General features: G+C 40.6%; 1 protein-coding gene, 1 long non-coding RNA gene and 1 other non-coding gene across 5 annotated transcripts; 1 reads left to right on the forward strand and 2 right to left on the reverse strand.

Annotated features, from left to right (window-relative positions):
- Nucleotides 1–504: 504 nt before the first annotated feature.
- On the forward strand, nucleotides 505–9,338 carry LOC106587926 (polycomb complex protein BMI-1). Of its 2 annotated transcripts, none has more exons than XM_014176590.3 (9): nucleotides 505–633; nucleotides 1,329–1,456; nucleotides 1,647–1,743; nucleotides 1,875–1,930; nucleotides 5,343–5,481; nucleotides 5,696–5,732; nucleotides 5,998–6,096; nucleotides 6,326–6,406; nucleotides 6,577–9,338. In XM_014176590.3, exons 2-9 carry the CDS (start codon nucleotides 1,339–1,341, stop codon nucleotides 6,949–6,951), a joined length of 1,002 nt encoding a protein of 333 aa, XP_014032065.1. In that variant the 5' UTR covers nucleotides 505–633; nucleotides 1,329–1,338; the 3' UTR covers nucleotides 6,952–9,338. The 2 variants fall into 2 exon arrangements, with proteins under 2 accessions (XP_014032065.1, XP_014032071.1); XM_014176596.3 differs by having other exon boundaries at nucleotides 511–606.
- A 368-nt stretch (nucleotides 9,339–9,706) lies between these two features.
- LOC145861779 (uncharacterized) lies at nucleotides 9,707–14,012 on the reverse strand. Of its 2 annotated transcripts, XR_014381430.1 has the most exons (3): nucleotides 11,449–14,012; nucleotides 11,024–11,140; nucleotides 9,707–10,800 (listed from the first exon to the last, which is right to left on the reverse strand). It is a non-coding gene; the product is annotated as an uncharacterized LOC145861779 (long non-coding RNA). The 2 variants fall into 2 exon arrangements; XR_014381429.1 differs by having other exon boundaries at nucleotides 11,024–14,012.
- Nucleotides 14,013–14,050: 38 nt separating this feature from the next.
- LOC106587910 (uncharacterized) lies at nucleotides 14,051–16,204 on the reverse strand. Its single transcript, XR_014381426.1, has 3 exons — nucleotides 15,823–16,204; nucleotides 14,584–14,700; nucleotides 14,051–14,221 (listed from the first exon to the last, which is right to left on the reverse strand). It is a non-coding gene; the product is annotated as an uncharacterized LOC106587910 (transcript).
- Between the last annotated feature and the right edge of the window lie 1,243 nt (nucleotides 16,205–17,447).

Consider the following 17,447-nt stretch of genomic DNA (forward strand, 5'->3'; position numbering starts at 1 on the left):
CGAGGCAGCGACATTTTGGTGAGAAAATCAGTAAATCTCTGTATTTGTAAAAGCTGCTGATGGCAAAATGAATACTATGACTCAGATATTCAGATATTTCTCATAGAGTAAATGTGTCATTCATACTGAACGGTGATGAAGCAGAAAAGGCATACATTTCATGTGTAGGCCTATGCTATAAAGCTTTTTTTTACAGTCAAGTTGACCCGCAAAATCCTACAATAAATCCAATAATATAGTAATCGTCTGTATTAAAAACTTCTGGATTGTCTCCAGGGGAGCATTGTCTAGGGGGGCGTGGTTTTCCGTCTAGGAATGGTTGTCAAAATAGAAAATGTATGCAATGACTCCTTCATGAACAAATGTGGTTAATGTATAGAGAGGATGGTGTTTTAGTGACTTATCCGCGACCGTTGTATTATTTATTTTTTTGTTGAATAAAATGTTGCAAATACAATGTACATGGCAGGGACTGAAAATAATATCACGTGACCATAATGGGCGGTCCTCTGACTATGTGGGGGGAAAAAAAAGCCATTTTCTGGCGCTGCTGCAAGATCTAACGTTAACCAACTCAAAATAATTTACCTGTATCCACGTCGGAAGGTACGGGTGTTTTTCATGTCAAATCAGGTAGGAAGCAAAGGCATCAATAGTTTTTATTCGCATATCGCGATGCACAGGTACATCAACACACAAACTGAGGTACTCGGTGTTATGTTTGGATTCTCTCTTGTTCGTTTCTCATATCCAGCCCTGTCACAGAATTTAAGATGGCTGCTTTGTTTTCCACTCTCCATCTAAGCTTATTTTTAGTTTGTCTTTACATAGTTTTTTATAAAGAATGTCTATCATGCATAAGAACCCACTGGTATAGGAGGGGCTCATTGTGGGTCTTCTCGGGGTTTGGGGTACGTGCCTCCCCGTGCACAGGCCCCACTAGGGTAGTCGGGTCTAGACTAGAGCAGTTCCAAACGTATTTTGTTACATTGGTGTATGGGTAATATCTAAAAAAACTACCAGGCTGGAAATAATGACAAAATAAATGGTCATATACAAGTAGCCATTCTGTGCAGTAGCTATGACACTGGTCCATTGCAAGAAGCATAACTGCTTCAAACAAAAACAATTGATCCATATTATCATAGACCATGTCAGTGGAGCACGTCAATATGTCAGTACACATTTTGTATGTATATGCCTTGTGTTGGAAAACAATTCAACAGCAGAAAAGGTCACTAAATGTGTCATGTACTTTAGTGGTTCAAATCTTGCTACCCAATAAATCATCTAAGTAATTCTTTGTCTGATGGTTGTTTTTTTTGCAGGTCCTTCCAGATGGATAAAATGCAACCCAGTCGGCTAAAAATCACAGAGCTGAATCCTAACCTGATATGCCCACTGTGTGTGGGCTACTTCATCGATGCCACAACCATCGTGGAGTGCTTGCACTCATGTAAGATTCCTAAGTCCACTGCATTATTCTAAATCCATATGAACCAATAATAACATTATTAGTATATGGGCTAGAGTATATGGCCTATAAACTGACGTAGAAAAGGAATGTAGATTTACAATGCATTTTCTTTTCATAAAAAGTCGTCATACAGTAAGTCACTTGCATTAAGTCTGTCTTCTTACTCCAGTCTGCAAGACGTGCATTGTTGCCTTCCTGGAAACCAACAAGTTCTGCCCCAGATGTGATGTGCAAGTACACAAGACGTGTCCACAGCTCAGCATCAGGTTAGTCACATTGCATGTGTGTGTGCACGCATGTCTCTCTCGGAGTACCTATGTTATTATGCATCTATAAGTGCAACCAACATGCTCTTATCTTTAGTAAGTGGCTTTCACATTTGCATATCCTTTCACAGGTCAGACAAAACTCTACAGGACATTGTATACAAGTTGGTGCCTGGATTATTCAAAGGTAAGACCATATCTCTTGAGTAAGGGGGTGGGTTTTTTATACAAATACACTGCTCAAAAAAATAAAGGGAACACTAAAATAACACATCCTAGATCTGAATGAATGAAATAATCTTATTAAATACTTTTATCTTTACATAGTTGAATGTGCTGACAACAAAATTACACAAAAATAATCAATGTAAATCCAATTTATCAACCCATGGAGGTCTGGATTTGGAGTCACACTAAAAATTAAAGTGGAAAACCACACTATAGGCTGATCCAACTTTGATGTAATGTCCATAAAACAAGTCAAAATGAGGCTCAGTTGTGTGTGTGGCCTCCACGTGCCTGTATGACCTCCCTACAACGCCTGGGCATGCTCCTGATGAGGTGGCAGATGGTCTCCTGAGGGATCTCCTCCCAGACCTGGACTAAAGCATCCGCCAACTCCTGGACAGTCTGTGGTGCAACGTGGCGTTGGTGGATGGAGCGAGACATGATGTCCCAGATGTGCTCAATTGGATTCAGGTCTGGGGAACGGGCGGGCCAGTCCATAGCATCAATGCCTTCCTCTTGCAGGAACTGCTGACACACTCCAGCCACATGAGGTCTAGCATTGTCTTGCATTAGGAGGACCCCAGGGCCAACCGCACCAGCATATGGTCTCACAAGGGGTCTGAGGATCTCATCTCGGTACCTAATGGCAGTCAGGCTACCTCTGGCGAGCACATGGAGGGCTGTGCGGCCCCCCAAAGAAATGCCACCCCACACCATGACTGACCCACCGCCAAACCGGTCATGCTGGAGGATGTTGCAGGCAGCAGAATGTTCTCCACGGCGTCTCCAGACTGTCACGTCTGTCACATGTGCTCAGTGTGAACCTGCTTTCATCTGTGAAGAGCACAGGGCGCCAGTGGCGAATTTGCCAATCTTGGTGTTCTCTGGCAAATGCCAAACGTCCTGCACGGTGTTGGGCTGTAAGCACAACCCCCACCTGTGGACGTCGGGCCCTCATACCACCCTCATGGAGTCTGTTTCTGACCGTTTGAGCAGACACATGCACATTTGTGGCCTGCTGGAGGTCATTTTGCAGGGCTCTGGCAGTGCTCCTCCTTGCACCAAGGCGGAGGTAGCGGTCCTGCTGCTGGGTTGTTGCCCTCCTACGGCCTCCTCCACGTCTCCTGATGTACTGGCCTGTCTCCTGGTAGCGCCTCCATGCTCTGGACACTATGCTGACAGACACAGCAAACCTTCTTGCCACAGCTCGCATTGATGTGCCATCCTGGATGAGCTGCACTACCTGAGCCACTGGTGTGGGTTGTAGACTCCATCTCATGCTACCACTAGAGTGAAAGCACCGCCAGCATTCAAAAGTGACCAAAACATCAGCCAGGAAGCATAGGAACTGAGAAGTGGTCTGTGGTTACCACTCCTTTATTGGGGGTGTCTTGCTAATTGCCTATAATTTCCACCTGTTGTCTATTCCATTTCCACAACAGCATGTGAAATGTATTGTCAATCAGTGTTGCTTCCTAAGTGGGCAGTTTGATTTCACAGAAGTGTGATTGACTTGGAGTTACATTGTGTTGTTTAAGTGTTCCCTTTATTTTTTTGAGCAGTATATATTAAAAAAATATATAAAACACAACTATATCAAAGATTTTACTGAGTTACAGTTCATAGATGGAAGTCGGTCAATTTAAATACATTTATTAGGCCGTAATCTATGGATTTCACACGACTGGGCAGGGGCACAGCCGTGGGAGGGCGTAGGCCCACCCAATGTGGAGCCATGCCGAGCCAATCCGAATGAGTTTTTCCCCCAAAAAGCGCTTTATTAAAGCCAGAAATACTCCTCAGCACCCCCCTCCCCCTCAGTGGTTGAAGAAGTTGGATATGAAGGTCTTGGGCTGGCGTGGTTACTCATGGTCTGTGGCTGTAAGGCCTTTTTTTATGGGGTAGATCAGTTTTAATAATGAAGATAGATTGTGGCTTCTATCAGTAATTGTCTGCATAATTTCCAATACACCATTTTTATATATATATATAGCTGTCATCAAGGCAAATTCTACTTTGAAGAATTTCAAATCTAAAATATATATATATATATTTTTTTAACACTTTTTGGGTTACTAAATGATTACATATGTGTTATTTCGTAGTTTTGATGTCTTCACTATTATCCTACAATGTAGAAAATAGTACAAATAAAGAAAAACCCTGGAATGAGTAGGTGTGTCCAAACTTTTGACTAGTACTGTATGTGTATATATATCTCATACTATTGGTTGCTAGAATTGTGTATAATCATTTTTATTGAACTTTCGTAGGTCATTTTGTGCATCATTTCATAAACCATGTGCAATGGAATCAGTGTATCGTTAATCTCTTCCCAACTATTTTGCAATCTGTATGGCACAGCTGTACATTTTTTGGTCCTTAAATGAAACTGGTATACTTTTTTATCACAGTTTTCTTTAACCAATTTTGGTCTTCGATGCAGGGCCGACAGACAGGTTCCTTTCTCCCCCTTCCACTTGCCTTTTCCATTTTTTTGCGGTAATACTGCAATTAGTTGGTTGTAATTTTGGATAGAGCAGACATTTCCATATATTTTTTTTACCTGCATGTGTGACATAACTAGACCAGTCCTATTTATGATATAATTTACAAAGATTATACTGTTTTTATTTTTTTCTCTCCAAAAATGTTTATTTGAGTTTAACCATAATATTTTTTGTAATATTTGTTCAGTCTTTTCTGGTGGATTATACTGAAATTGCAACCAACTATTTAAGACTTGTTTAAAAAATATTCAAATAACCGAAAGGGAGAGGTTGTAATCTGTTAGATGTACTGCCAAATTCTCTAAAACAACGTATGAGGTGGCTTATGGTAGAGATGTTAACATTCAATTCTTTGGCAACAGCTCTGTTGGACATTCCTGCAGTTAGCATGTCAATTGCATGCTCCATCAAAACTTGAGACATCTGTGGAATTGTGTTGTGGCCTTTTATTGTCCCCAGCACAAGGTGCACCTGTGTAATGGTCATGCTGTTTAATCTGCTTCTTGATATGCCACACCTGTTAGGTGGATGGATTATCTTGGCAAAGGAGAAATGCTCACTAACAGGGATGTAAACAAATGTTTGCACAAAATTTGAGAGAAGTACGTTTTTTGTGCGTATAGAACATTTGAGATATTGTATTTCAGCTCATGAAAAATGGAACCAACACTACATGTTGCATTTATATTTGTGTTCAGTGTACATTGCAGTATTTTACAACAAGCATATTTAGTGATAATTAATGTGTAATAAGCCTGTTTGAGACTTTGCCCATGAAAAGTTGCCCCCTTTAATAATTTAAAGCGGACATGTGCCAATGTCTTTTTCACTCTAATAACTTTATTGTTTTGTTTACATCAGATGAGATGAAACGAAGGCGGGACTTCTACACAAACCAGGAAAACCAACACCTGGAGCCAGGAGAAGTGGTGGAGGAGCCGACTATTATTGCAGAAGATGAAATCATCAGTCTCTCCATTCAGTTCCATGAGAAGAACAAGTAAGTTCTAGAATGTGTGATCTCTTCATCTTTTTCATGCAACCAATTAGATAGGATGTTTCTGTTTCCTATAGTATAGAACAGACCAAATGTGTTACAATAGAGCTGTATCTCTATGTGCTAATAAGTTTTTACAGGAAGCTGGGTAAAAAAAAGCACATCAAAACAAAGCTATGCTCATCTTAACCCATGCTGTTTTTCCATTTGCCTATAGAAGTGACACACAACCTGTGGATACAGAAGGAGACAATGTGAGTGATTCAACCATAAAATGCTAACCCAATATACATGCAAACGCTAATGTCAATTTGTCATCCACACTCTCTAAATGATAATAAATGCCGTTTAGCATACGCTTTTAAAAGCGACTGTCATGCGTGCATACATTGCAAGCGACATGCTCTACCAACTGAGCCATACAGGACCACATTTTTCGAACCTTTCATATTATGTCCTGCCCTTACCCTCTAGTTATAAATCTGTTCTAACCACACGTTCTGTTCTGTTCATTTTCAGACCAACAGCAAACGCTTCCTGCAATGCCCGGCAGCCATGACAGTCCTGCACTTAGCGAAGTTCCTGCGTAGCAAGATGGACATTCCAAACACCTTACGGGTAATTGCTCCAGGCTTGCACAGCATCGTCTCACAACTCCATAGAAAGCCATAGTATACACTAACAACCACTTTGTCTCAATACTGTATTTTAGTGACAAGCTGCATTCCTATACAGTAGATCATGCATGCTTTTGCTTAGGTGGACTAGCCCTACTATTCCCATACTTCACGCCCTTCTCTTGGACTTGTGTGCTATTAATGTGTAATAGTGCTCTCTACCTTGACAGATTGAAGTGCTGTACGTTGATGAGCCCTTAAAGGACTACTACACGCTGATGGATATTGCCTACATGTATTCTTGGCGACGTGTAAGTGCCAACTGACACACTGGCTATAACAACAACACTGACCAAGCATCAGTTGTCACTTCCAACCATAATCCCAACTTCACTAAACATCTACGTTGCTAGGTCCTAGGATCTGAGTGATCTTTCACGTGTCTGGAGAGTTCTCATCTTCTCTCTGTGACTCTTTGCAGAATGGCCCCCTCCCCCTGCAGTACTGGGTCAAGCCCACCCGGAAGCGTCGAAGGCTGTCCCAAGGTGCCGCCCAGGCCCACTCCGACGGTGTCAACACAAGCCCCACCTCTGAGAGCGACTCCCACAGCGACAAGGCCCTGAGCCCGGCTGGTCAGGCCCCCAGAGCCTCCACCCTGCCCAGCCCTGCCCTCCGAGGCCAACCCTCTACCCTTCAGAGCCCCAGCGGTACCACAGGACCCAACGGTACTCAACGGCTCCCTCTAGCCTCCAAGTCAGGGAGCAACGCCCGCAAGGTGAACGTCAACGGCAAAAGCAATGGAGCGGCGACTGAGACTAGGGGAGGGGACAAAGGGGCAGTATCACCCCCAACCTAAATCTGATACATCCCAGAAACATGGAGAGTGGAATGGAATTGCCCCAAAATGTCGGAGAAGCCCCTCAATGGACCAATGGACAGACAAGGAGAAAATCTGCCAAGAGAGTACTGAGGGAGAGGGCGATTGTGATCAGCAAAAAGACTGTCAAGGGCAGCCAAATAGACATTTCATTTCAATGTGTGTGTGTCTGTGTGTTAGAGTAAACATGCATACAAAATGTACAATATGTATCCAATGTGAGCATTCGTACATACCTGGTCATGTATATGGAGTATCTTTTATACAGGATATTGTAATTGTTTTGTAACTGTATAACATGCAGTCGGTTCAACAATTCCTTCCCCCAAGTCTTCACAATTAATTTGGCTTAAAATATCAATTGACAAAATGCTGAATGGCATTGCGATGCGATTGTCTGTCTGTCTGTATGTGTATGTTTTATATATATATATATATATACATACATACATACATACATACATACATACATACATACTTGAAGTTGGAAGTTTACATACACCTTAGCCAAATATATTTAAACTCAGTTTTTCACAATTCCTGACATTTAATCCTAGTAAAAATTCCCTGTCTTAGGGCAGTTAGGATCACCAATTTATTTTAAGAATGTGAAATGTCAGAATAATAGTAGAGAGAATGATTTATTTCATCACATTCCGAGTGGGTCAGAAGTTTACATACACTCATTTTGCCACAACTTTGGAAGTATGGGGTCATTGTCCATTTGGAAGACCCATTTGCGACCAAGCTTTAACTTCCTGATTGATGTCTTGAGATGTTGCTTCAATGTAACCACACAATTTTCCTGCCTCGTGATGCCATCTATTTTGTGAAGTGCACCAGTCCCTCCTGCAGCAAAGCACCCCCACAACATGATGCTGCCACCCCTGTGCTTCACGGTTGGGATGGTGTTCTTCGGCTTGCAAGCCTCCCCCTTTTTCCTCCAAACATAATGATGGTCATTATGGCCAAACAGTTCTATTTTTGTTTCATCAGACCAGAGGACATTTCTCCAAAAAGTATGATATTTGTCCCCATGTGCAGTTGCAAACCGTAGTCTAGCTTTTTTATGGCGGTTTTGGAGCAGTAGCTTCTTCCTTGCTGAGTGGCCTTTCCGGTTATGTCGATATAGGACTGGTTTTACTGTGAATATAGATACTTTTGTACCTGTTTCCTCCAGCATCTTCACAAGATCCTTTGCTGTTGTTCTGGGATTGATTTGCACTTTTCGCACCAAAGTCCGTTCGTCTCTAGGAGACGGAATGCGTCTCCTTCCTGAGAGGTATGACAGCTGCGTGGTCCCATGGTGTTTATACTTGCGTACTATTGTTTGTACAGATGAACGTGGTACCTTCAGACGTTTGGAAATTGTCCCCAAGGAAGAACCAGACTTGTGGAGGTCTACAGTTCTTTTTCTGAGGTCTTAGCTGATTTCTTTTGATTTTCCCATGATGTCAAGCAAAGGTAGGCCTTGAAATACATCAACAGGTACACCTCCAATTGACTCAAATGATGTCAATTAGCCTATTAGAAGCTTCTAAAGCCATGACATTATTTTCTGGAATTTTCCAAGCTGTTTAAAGGCACAGTCAACTTAGTGTATGTAAACGTCTGACCTACTGAAATTGTGATAAAGTGAATTATAAGTGAAATAATTTGTCTGTAAACAATTGTTGGAAAAATTACTTGTGTCATGCACAAAGTAGATGTCCTAACTGACTTGCCAAAACTATAAAAACAAGAAATATGTGGAGTGGTTGAAAAACGAGTGTATGTAAACTTCCGACTTCAACTGTATATGTGTGTGTATATATATGTATGTGTGTATGTGTATATATATATATATATATATGTGTGTGTGTGTATGATTTTATATATATATATATAACTAGAAATAAAAAGGCAAGATCTGTCTTCTTGCTGTCAGTCATACTGTATATAATAACTCTGGTGTATGTAGATAGATGCAGTACTTTCAACTGGTAATGGCCCCAATCACCAAGGACAATAGATATGTACGAAACGTTTCATACACTTTCTTTGAAATGCAGATCACAGTATGCGAGTACTAAACTTCCCTGTGCTTTGACATTAGAAAAGCCATTATATTTATCAAGCCTCAAGCAGCACTACAATTGTCTGAAAAACGTAGCTTACCGCACGTTTGTCAGCATTACATACCGGTACCTGTTCTACTCACATCAGAGAAATTTGCTCAAAGGGAATTGTATATCTGACCATGTTGTATTTTCATACACTTTTGACATTCCCTCAATGTATAATTTGACCATTCAATGATATTATTCTAAAATATCAGCCATATGTGCATGTTTAGGTCATTAAAAAGTTGACTTGCTTGGTTTTGAGTTCGTTGTCCCATTCTGATTAGTTTTTGGGTTATATTCTTGAGTAGTTCAAATATCAGAACTTGCCAGTGCTCCTGTGATAATTCTCCATTTGGACCTTTAATTCATCATGTTACATTGCTATCAACAACAATCCATGAGTAGCAGAGCTTTAAAGCATGTATTATCATTATGCTGCTATTTAGGAATGTTTAACTTGATTTTAAATTGGGATCCATGCAAACGATGTGCTCCAAAGAATCTGTGGATTTTCATGACTTCAATGCAGAGGATGTTTTAGGTTGAAACGTTGCATTTCTTCATAAGTGACGTACAAAACAGGTTATAGGATGGCAAAATGTGACAGTAATTAAGAGAAAGTAAAAAAATGTATTTCATCGTTTTAATTTCAACACAGACAGAATACACCATGGAGGGAATACTGTTTTTAGATCTATAAAAATACATATTAAACAATTAATCTTACAGCAAGCCTATAATTTAGTGTTCTATTACAATACTTGATTTTGAGAAACAGTCCATCACAATACTTGTGCGTATCGTTAGCGGAGCATTTAAATTTAAAATATCTGTTTCATCACAATTTCAAACATTTGCAGAAGCACCAGTGCATACTACACAGGGCAATTCCACGTTAACAGAACAATGCCGTGACTCAGATTTTTCACTTTAAAATGGATGCCAAACAAAAACCAATGATTGCAAAGAATGAGACAAACTGTAACTCTGTTACCAAACTTTGCATCTGCACTCAAGTAAATGTGTTTTGTGGAAATTGTTAAAACTAGTCCTTGTGCATAAAGTTGAATGGTTTGAATAACTTTAATCATTGGTTTTACATTTTAAAGTGAAATATTTGAATCTCAGCATCATTCTGTTATCGTGGAATCGCCTCATAACAAGAATCACCTTGCAGATTGCTTATCATGGGATGAATCCTTAATTGAGTTGTTCACAGAGCTCTTGTCATGCAAATCTTGTATGGATGACAATGGAAGATTTGTTCAAAGCTAGTGCTAAGCCCAGAGTTTCCCATTATATTCTAATGAGGCCCCTAAAGGCTGCGTTTAGACAGGCAGCACAATTATGATATTTTTTTCTACTAATCGGTCTTTTGACCAATCACATCAGATCTAAGCATGTCAGATATGTATAAGTCATCTGTTCGCTGTCAATCACCCTTCTGAACCAGTGATTATGGTCCTCCATCTCCAGGACCAGAACTCAGAGGACCCACACCACAGTAAATTGGACAAAAACACATTCAGCTCCTATCCATTCAGGAGTCTGTTCTCTGGGAGCAGGGCAGACTGGATGAATTCCTGCTTGTGAGTGCTGTCGCAGTATGGTGGGTTAGCGGTGTACTTGCAGCCACACAGCCAAGCTTTGGAGTCCTTCTCAGGGATGAAGCTTGAGGCATCAGGCCCTGGGCTTTAGTCTTGTGGGTTCCATCACAGAAAGGCTAAGACAGAAAGATGGGAGAAAGAAGCCAGTGATTGAGTACCTCTAATGCAAAATTAGTTACTGCTGCTAGATTCTGGGGACATTACTGAATAATCTGCTGCTTTGGTATGCTAAAGCCAATCTGATCCAGAGTTCAATGAACCCTTTCAATGAAAGAAGAGCGATGGGCAGAGCGTTGTGCGCATGGTGGCCAACGTAAAGCATGATTGTAGTGCCCTCACCTATTTCTTGCTGTGTCCACAAGCGCACCATGAGTGACGCTTTTCACATACAAGCTCCACCTTGAAAGGCTTTTTGGAAGCGACGACAGGCTCAGTGGATAGAGTGGAGCGCTGGACCTGTGACGTAAGTTTCAGATTTAGTGTCGCAAAACAGATTTCCTTTATGCAAATGCAGTGAATGAATCCTACAAATGCCTATGTGTGGTCAGCAAACAAGAAAAAAAAAATATATATTTTTTTAATCACTTCCACCCAATAGAATAGGAGTAAATCCTCACTCCACAACATTGTAACCCAACATTTGATTTGCAGGCTGCCGTTGCAACATTGTAACCAAAGACAACTTGTTTACTTGCACAAGACAGATTTGTGGTTGTTGTTGACCATGTCAAACGTCTTCCTTGAGACTTTAATCGTTTGCTTACCTTTGGGGCGGTAATAATCGGCCATATCCAAGGTTGTATCAAGGTTGCTGAAACCAATTTGCGCACTCTGCCTGATATGATTGTGTTAATGTTTGGTTGTGTGTGCGTAAGTAGTCTGCTGCTCTGTATATTGTTATTTACAACCAAATAAAGCCTTTCTGATTCAACGTATTCATATTAGTGACAGACAATTAGCAACAAAATGAAAATGGCATCAACAACAAACGTCATCTGAACCTGGGTTAAGGACGAGCAGAGATTTTGTGTAGCTAACAGCTGGTCACTTAGAGGTAGATTCCGGAATCAGTCACGTGGGCCGCTGCACCCGGCTTCTCTCCAAGCAAGATGCGCAGCATTGAGGGGATTCGATTATCTGGCGCGGGTTACCCCGGTGGAAAGAATTTCACCAGGTGAAAAGTGAATTCGTTTTGGAATTGGGCTGCTTCCTGAGCTTGCAACCTGGACTCAGGGGTAGATGTGTGATATACTTGTCCATAGCTGTTGTGAAGTGTTGAGACACTGACTGAACAATAAAAAGTATTTTTGAAGGATATTTTAGTTGATTTATTTGGTTATTCATTGAAGTAGTTCTTTCGCTTTTAGAACTGTACTTATTTTGAGCTTTTTGTTCTTGTAACGCTATTGTAGTAGACTCAGGCCAGTGGCACACATTTATATAGTCATTCAATATCAGAAAATGTCAAATAAAATAGGTCAATTCAATACTGAGACCAACTTTGTGATGGTTCTCAATGGAGATTTTAGATGAGATTGCACCATGCTCATTGTATTTACGAAAACTGCACATGTACAGTGTACAGTACCATTGCCACCTACTGGACCTTCTTGGCATTGCTGGTTGTAAATACAAATACCTGCATACATACTGGACTGATAAGGAACACTGCCATAACTATTATTAGTAGTAGTATTATAATGATTTGAACAAGTTGGGACAACCCTTCAGTTAAATCACTATCAATTATCCAGTAGTAGTAATTGATTCCTCAATATACATTTAACATATTACAATGTAGGCTATTTGTGTTACAGCACTACTTTTGGTGTCCCCTCAGGAATTGCTCTTGAGAAAATGTCATGTAATGGTCCCCTCCAAAGTTGACATCAGATTTTCGCCCCTGGATGTAACATAGTAAACGTAAATCCGGGACACTCAATTAGTATACGTTACATTTCGTATGATATGTATTAATTTGCAGGTGTCCATAATCCAATTCGTATGATACGTTACAGATTACAATTTGTATAATGTTACTTCTTGCAATTCCTACAATATGTTACACATTTGCTAAACGTTTGATATGTTAAGAATTCCAATTTGTTGTAGCTAATGTTAGCTACTGTAGGTGACAACCTAGCTAGACTTGGTGTTAGGGTCAAGGTTAGGGGAAGGGTTAGCTAACATGCAAAGTAGTTGCAAAGTAGCTAAAAAGTAGTTGTAAAGTTGTCCATGATCAGATTTGAAAATGCAACCTTTGGGTTGCTTGATGTTCGCATAATATACCCTCCTATCCACCCCTGAAACAACCAACCACCCTACTTTATATTTTCTTTAAGTAATCCTCTGTCTTATGTAACTTATCATACTCATTTGAGTGTCCCGGATTTACAATGTTACGTCTCTAGTCTATGAGACCAGGCTGGAGCGTCAACCAGGTTCCTCGTTCAAAGCCCATGGCAAGTCATCTCAAAACAAAAGTGACAGACTAGGCTAGATTAAGAGCGTGGAGTAATGAGTAGGAGTCTGTTTTCACATGCATAAGGCTGTGTTTACACAGGCAGCCCAATTCAGATTTTTTGCCCAATTATTATTCTTTTGACTAATCAGATCAGATCTTTTGCCAATAATTGGGCAGAATATCAGAATTGGGATGCCTGTATAAACACAGCCAAAATGATTGCTTTTGATAAAGCATTTTTATCTGCCTTCCCAATGAAAACTAGTTTGAAAAAAAAAACATTTTATGGAAAAGAGATGTTGTATAGGTTTCTGGACGATGCATCATGCTGCCTTGTTGACAACATGACCAAGCAGCAGGTAGCCTGGTGGTTAGAGAGGTGAGACAGTGGCCGGAGGGTTGCGAGTTTGAATCTCGGGTCATACTGGAAAGATCGGGCGGGAAGTGAGCTGACAACCATTGGTTGCTGGTATCAAATTCCTGTTGTGCCCTTGAGAAAGGCACTTAACCCTCACAACAACAACTCCCCGAGTGCCCAGCGTGGCAGCCCCCCCCCCCCCAGGGGTTGGGTTAAAAGCGGTTATATTTTTTTACTCATTAACTTAGTTTAAAAACGATCATCATATATATCAGCTATATGAACTTGCCAGACGCCAGCATGTTTCTCAAAAGAACGCATGGTTTAAGGGAAAAAAAATAAGAATGACAAAATGTGTATTGAAATAGTAGGCCATTTATTCCCTTATGGACAGTGACAAAACGTAAATGCCTTTGTCCATTTATCATAAATAAAATGTTTGTCAACAAGTGATTTATGAACAATGAATATAGGCAGTACAGTTATAAGGAAATTAGCTGCGTCATGCCATTTTTTTAAAGTTATTCATTTTAAATGCTTTTTTCACTGAGCTGACTAGATGCTGGAAGATGACCTTGAAATGTGTGCCATCGCAGTAAGGTGCATTTTTGGTTTGCTTACAAGCACACAGCATAAGGGTGCTGTCCTTCTCGGGAGTGAAGTGTCGTGGAGAGATGCTGGGTGCTTTAGTCTTGTGCGCACCGTCACAGAAGGGCTGACAGAGAAAGGGCGAGAGCGAGAGAGAAAGACTGTCAGTGCTATTGTTTCACTGATTTAAATGTGTTAATTATAGCACAGATTACAATCTGAGACATTATTCTCATGTAGAAGACCTAAAAAGAGCACACAGGCCTACATCACTACTGCTGGAAAAGGAAAGGGTTAATATTGTGTCAATTTTGGCTCATCAGTCCTAATCCTTTAGTTTTTTTTTTTTTAACATTCAATGCTTTGAACTACCCGACCCGAGCCCGACATGCATCAGGTTAGGGTCGGGCCTCTTTTTTTTCATCAATAACTAGGGTACCGGCTAGAGCCCATGGGCATGAATTTTAACATTCAATGGCTAACACCCACCTGTTTCTTGCTATGTCCACAGGCACACCAGACGTAGCGTTTGCCTGCAGTCACTTTCACCATGAAAGGCATCTTGGCAGCGACAACAGGCTTATCGGTCTGAGTGGAGCACTGCATCTGAGGAAGTAGTAGTTTAGATTAGTCACACAATAATAGTGCATTGCTTATGCTTGTCATATGACAGCAGTGTTCATCCTGGCACTGAGAACTCATGGTGCAGTGGTTCCCAAACTGTGGCAGGGGGGTGTGGGGGAGTTGTAAGAGTAGAATGCGCAAGGTGAAATTTAGAAAGTAGGTAGTGCATCATCAGTATTCCTCTTGTCATGTCAGTCATTGCGTACCTTAGAGAGCTATTTATAACTTGTCAGAAATGTCCAGATCAACTAACGTTTTTTAGCTAGGTTTTTTAGTCCAAAGATTTTGTAGTAATGGTTGAGTCACACAATATCACATGAATACGCATTAGACATGGCAAAATATATAGAATTGCAAGAAAATTTGCTTTAAAACGGCAAAAGACGTATCTGCACCCCATGACAAAATGTGTAGAATTGCAGGAAATCATTAAACATGCAAAAAAAATGTCTCTCCTCCAACAACAGTTTGTGTCATGAACAGTGCTTGTGATAGAAATGGGGGGGGGGTTTGTTCCCCAATGCTGGAAGGGGGGCCTGTTCCCCAATGCTGGGAGGGGGGCCTGAGTTAAAATCTGTTTTTGTTCCAACCCAGCACTAGGAGAACTTACTATCTGAATGTAACTTGGAATTTAGTAGCCTATTCAGTGGACCTGACAAATTACTGTTGAACTTTGCTTTAGATCAATTATTTAATTAAAGGTTCAGATTTAATGGCACAATGCTGCTTCACTGCCTTATGAATGGCATATCTGTGCCATAGGTGAATAAGGTGTTCTCTAATGACTATACAGGTTTTCTTTGAACAGCTGCCCTTCCTTTATCTACTATGTACAACATGTTGCTATTTCATACAATGCCTTACAATTTGTCTTTAAAACGCTAGAATCTATATATTTTATTCAAATGCACATGTCAACAGTAATACTTTGATAATCATATCGTCTATTTGAACTATTTTAGTGAGGCTTAATAATAGAGAGCCTGGAATCCAGATCGCCACAGAAAGCGGCCAAAAGGTGTTATTCTGTAACTATTGCACTTGCAGTCAATACTCACAAGCGACCTACATACAAACATTGATTTTCCTTGACTTTATACTTACCTTTGAACTGACAACTGCCGCAAATAGCCGAGGTTGCCTCAAAGTCGCCGAGGTCCCATTACGCATTGTTCCTATGATCACGTTCATTCTTCCTGAAAAGGCACGCGAACGTCTTAGTAAATTTCCCCGTAGACGGTTCAGCCTTTTAGTAAAGCTGCCTCCTAAGAAAAGTCAGAGAAAATAATCTCCAGTAGCTTTCACTTCACCCTTTTCACACAAAAAACAACATTAAAAAGACAAATTAGACCACGCACAACAAGTATTAACTTCCAAATGGGCTTATACCGCCAATGACAATGATTGTAGCACAGATAGGTAAACTATTGGCCTGTAAATGTCGAAAGACGCCCCTAGGGCGAAGTCCACTACCATATCACCTATCATAGAGAATGCTAGAGGCCTCTAGTGGCCAAAACGCTATTTTGGCATGGGCTGCGCCATTGAGGGTTTCCGTCATACTTACGCCATTTTAAAGTCGTCAAATTAGTCAACTGGGTGGGTTTTCCTATGGGTTGTAGCCTCAATGGCGCTTCCCATGCTGTCACAGACGCTATAATGTACAGATATACAGAGGAATCCTCTATTCAGGGGTGACAGTATAATTAATTTATTCACTGTATGGGACCTCCTATATGTGCAAACATGTTTATGGGCCTAATCATATAATTACATATAGAATCCTTATTAATTCAATAGGATCTCTGTGGGCCTAGTCGTAAAGATTTGTCATTTAATTTTTAAAAAGTATTACCTTTTATTGTGGCATAAACACAAGCAGTCATGATATTTTCATCTGATTGTCAAATAATCACTTCAAAATGCTCCTTTACTAGACTACCTGCACACTTTCATCCACTTGCAATATATTTCCAGCCTCCAACAGTGTTGAATGGAAAGAGACATCTGTTACACAAAACACAAAGTGTAATGACATTTTTAGATTCCATTAGGCCAGAATTTGTGCGTCCACTGCTATCCGTGAGTGTCTGTGTCAGCCACTCATCTCTGCCTTGGCAAAAATGTCAGTATTCTCATCTAACCACATCGCATTTCGGATCGTAGGCTATACCACCTGTTTTCAAGTCCATTCACTAACTTTTCATGGCTCTGACATGCGGTAATTATAAAAAGTGGTGTAATAGCATAGATTAATATTTTTTGCTCATGTTTTACCGATATAGCCTACCCCCACTATTTATTTTGCCGGGACCATACCACCTTACTTTCACCTCTGTCTCTATCTATCTCTATGTCACCAATCCTACATGTCTTCTTGTAGAGGTGCTCCTGAGCCACCTGGCCATGTTGGCAAGAGCTGCATTATAAGAAATTCTACAGACCATCAAATGTATTGTACTACAACATCTAAATACCTCGAGAATGCAGTTTGTTTTCCTACAGGGTGAGCACAGATAGGTTTCACTTTCAGAGATCAATCATCACTGCAGTTTTTTCTTCCTCAGCATAAAATGTTCTGTGCAATCAAATCACAGGGTTCTTATAAATCAACAGGTATCCAATATAACTCCAACATGATCAAGCTAGACAACACCTTTGCTTCTACAGTGTTTTGACTGATTCATGACACTGTTATTGTTACGGATTCCCCCACCTTTGAGTTTTAT

Source organism: Salmo salar, chromosome 02 (genome assembly GCF_965601325.2).
Source record: "Salmo salar chromosome 02, fSalSal1, whole genome shotgun sequence".
Lineage (NCBI taxonomy): Eukaryota > Metazoa > Chordata > Actinopteri > Salmoniformes > Salmonidae > Salmo > Salmo salar.

Excerpts from the sequence above, each read along its gene's own strand:
- LOC106587926 (XM_014176590.3), top strand. The coding sequence starts at position 1,339 with ATGGATAAAATGCAACCCAGTCGGCTAAAAATCACAGAGCTGAATCCT. Across the intron at positions 1,744-1,874 it reads TGTCCACAGCTCAGCATCAG|GTCAGACAAAACTCTACAGG; the intron begins GTTAGTCACATT and ends ATCCTTTCACAG. Across the intron at positions 6,097-6,325 it reads ACATTCCAAACACCTTACGG|ATTGAAGTGCTGTACGTTGA; the intron begins GTAATTGCTCCA and ends CTACCTTGACAG.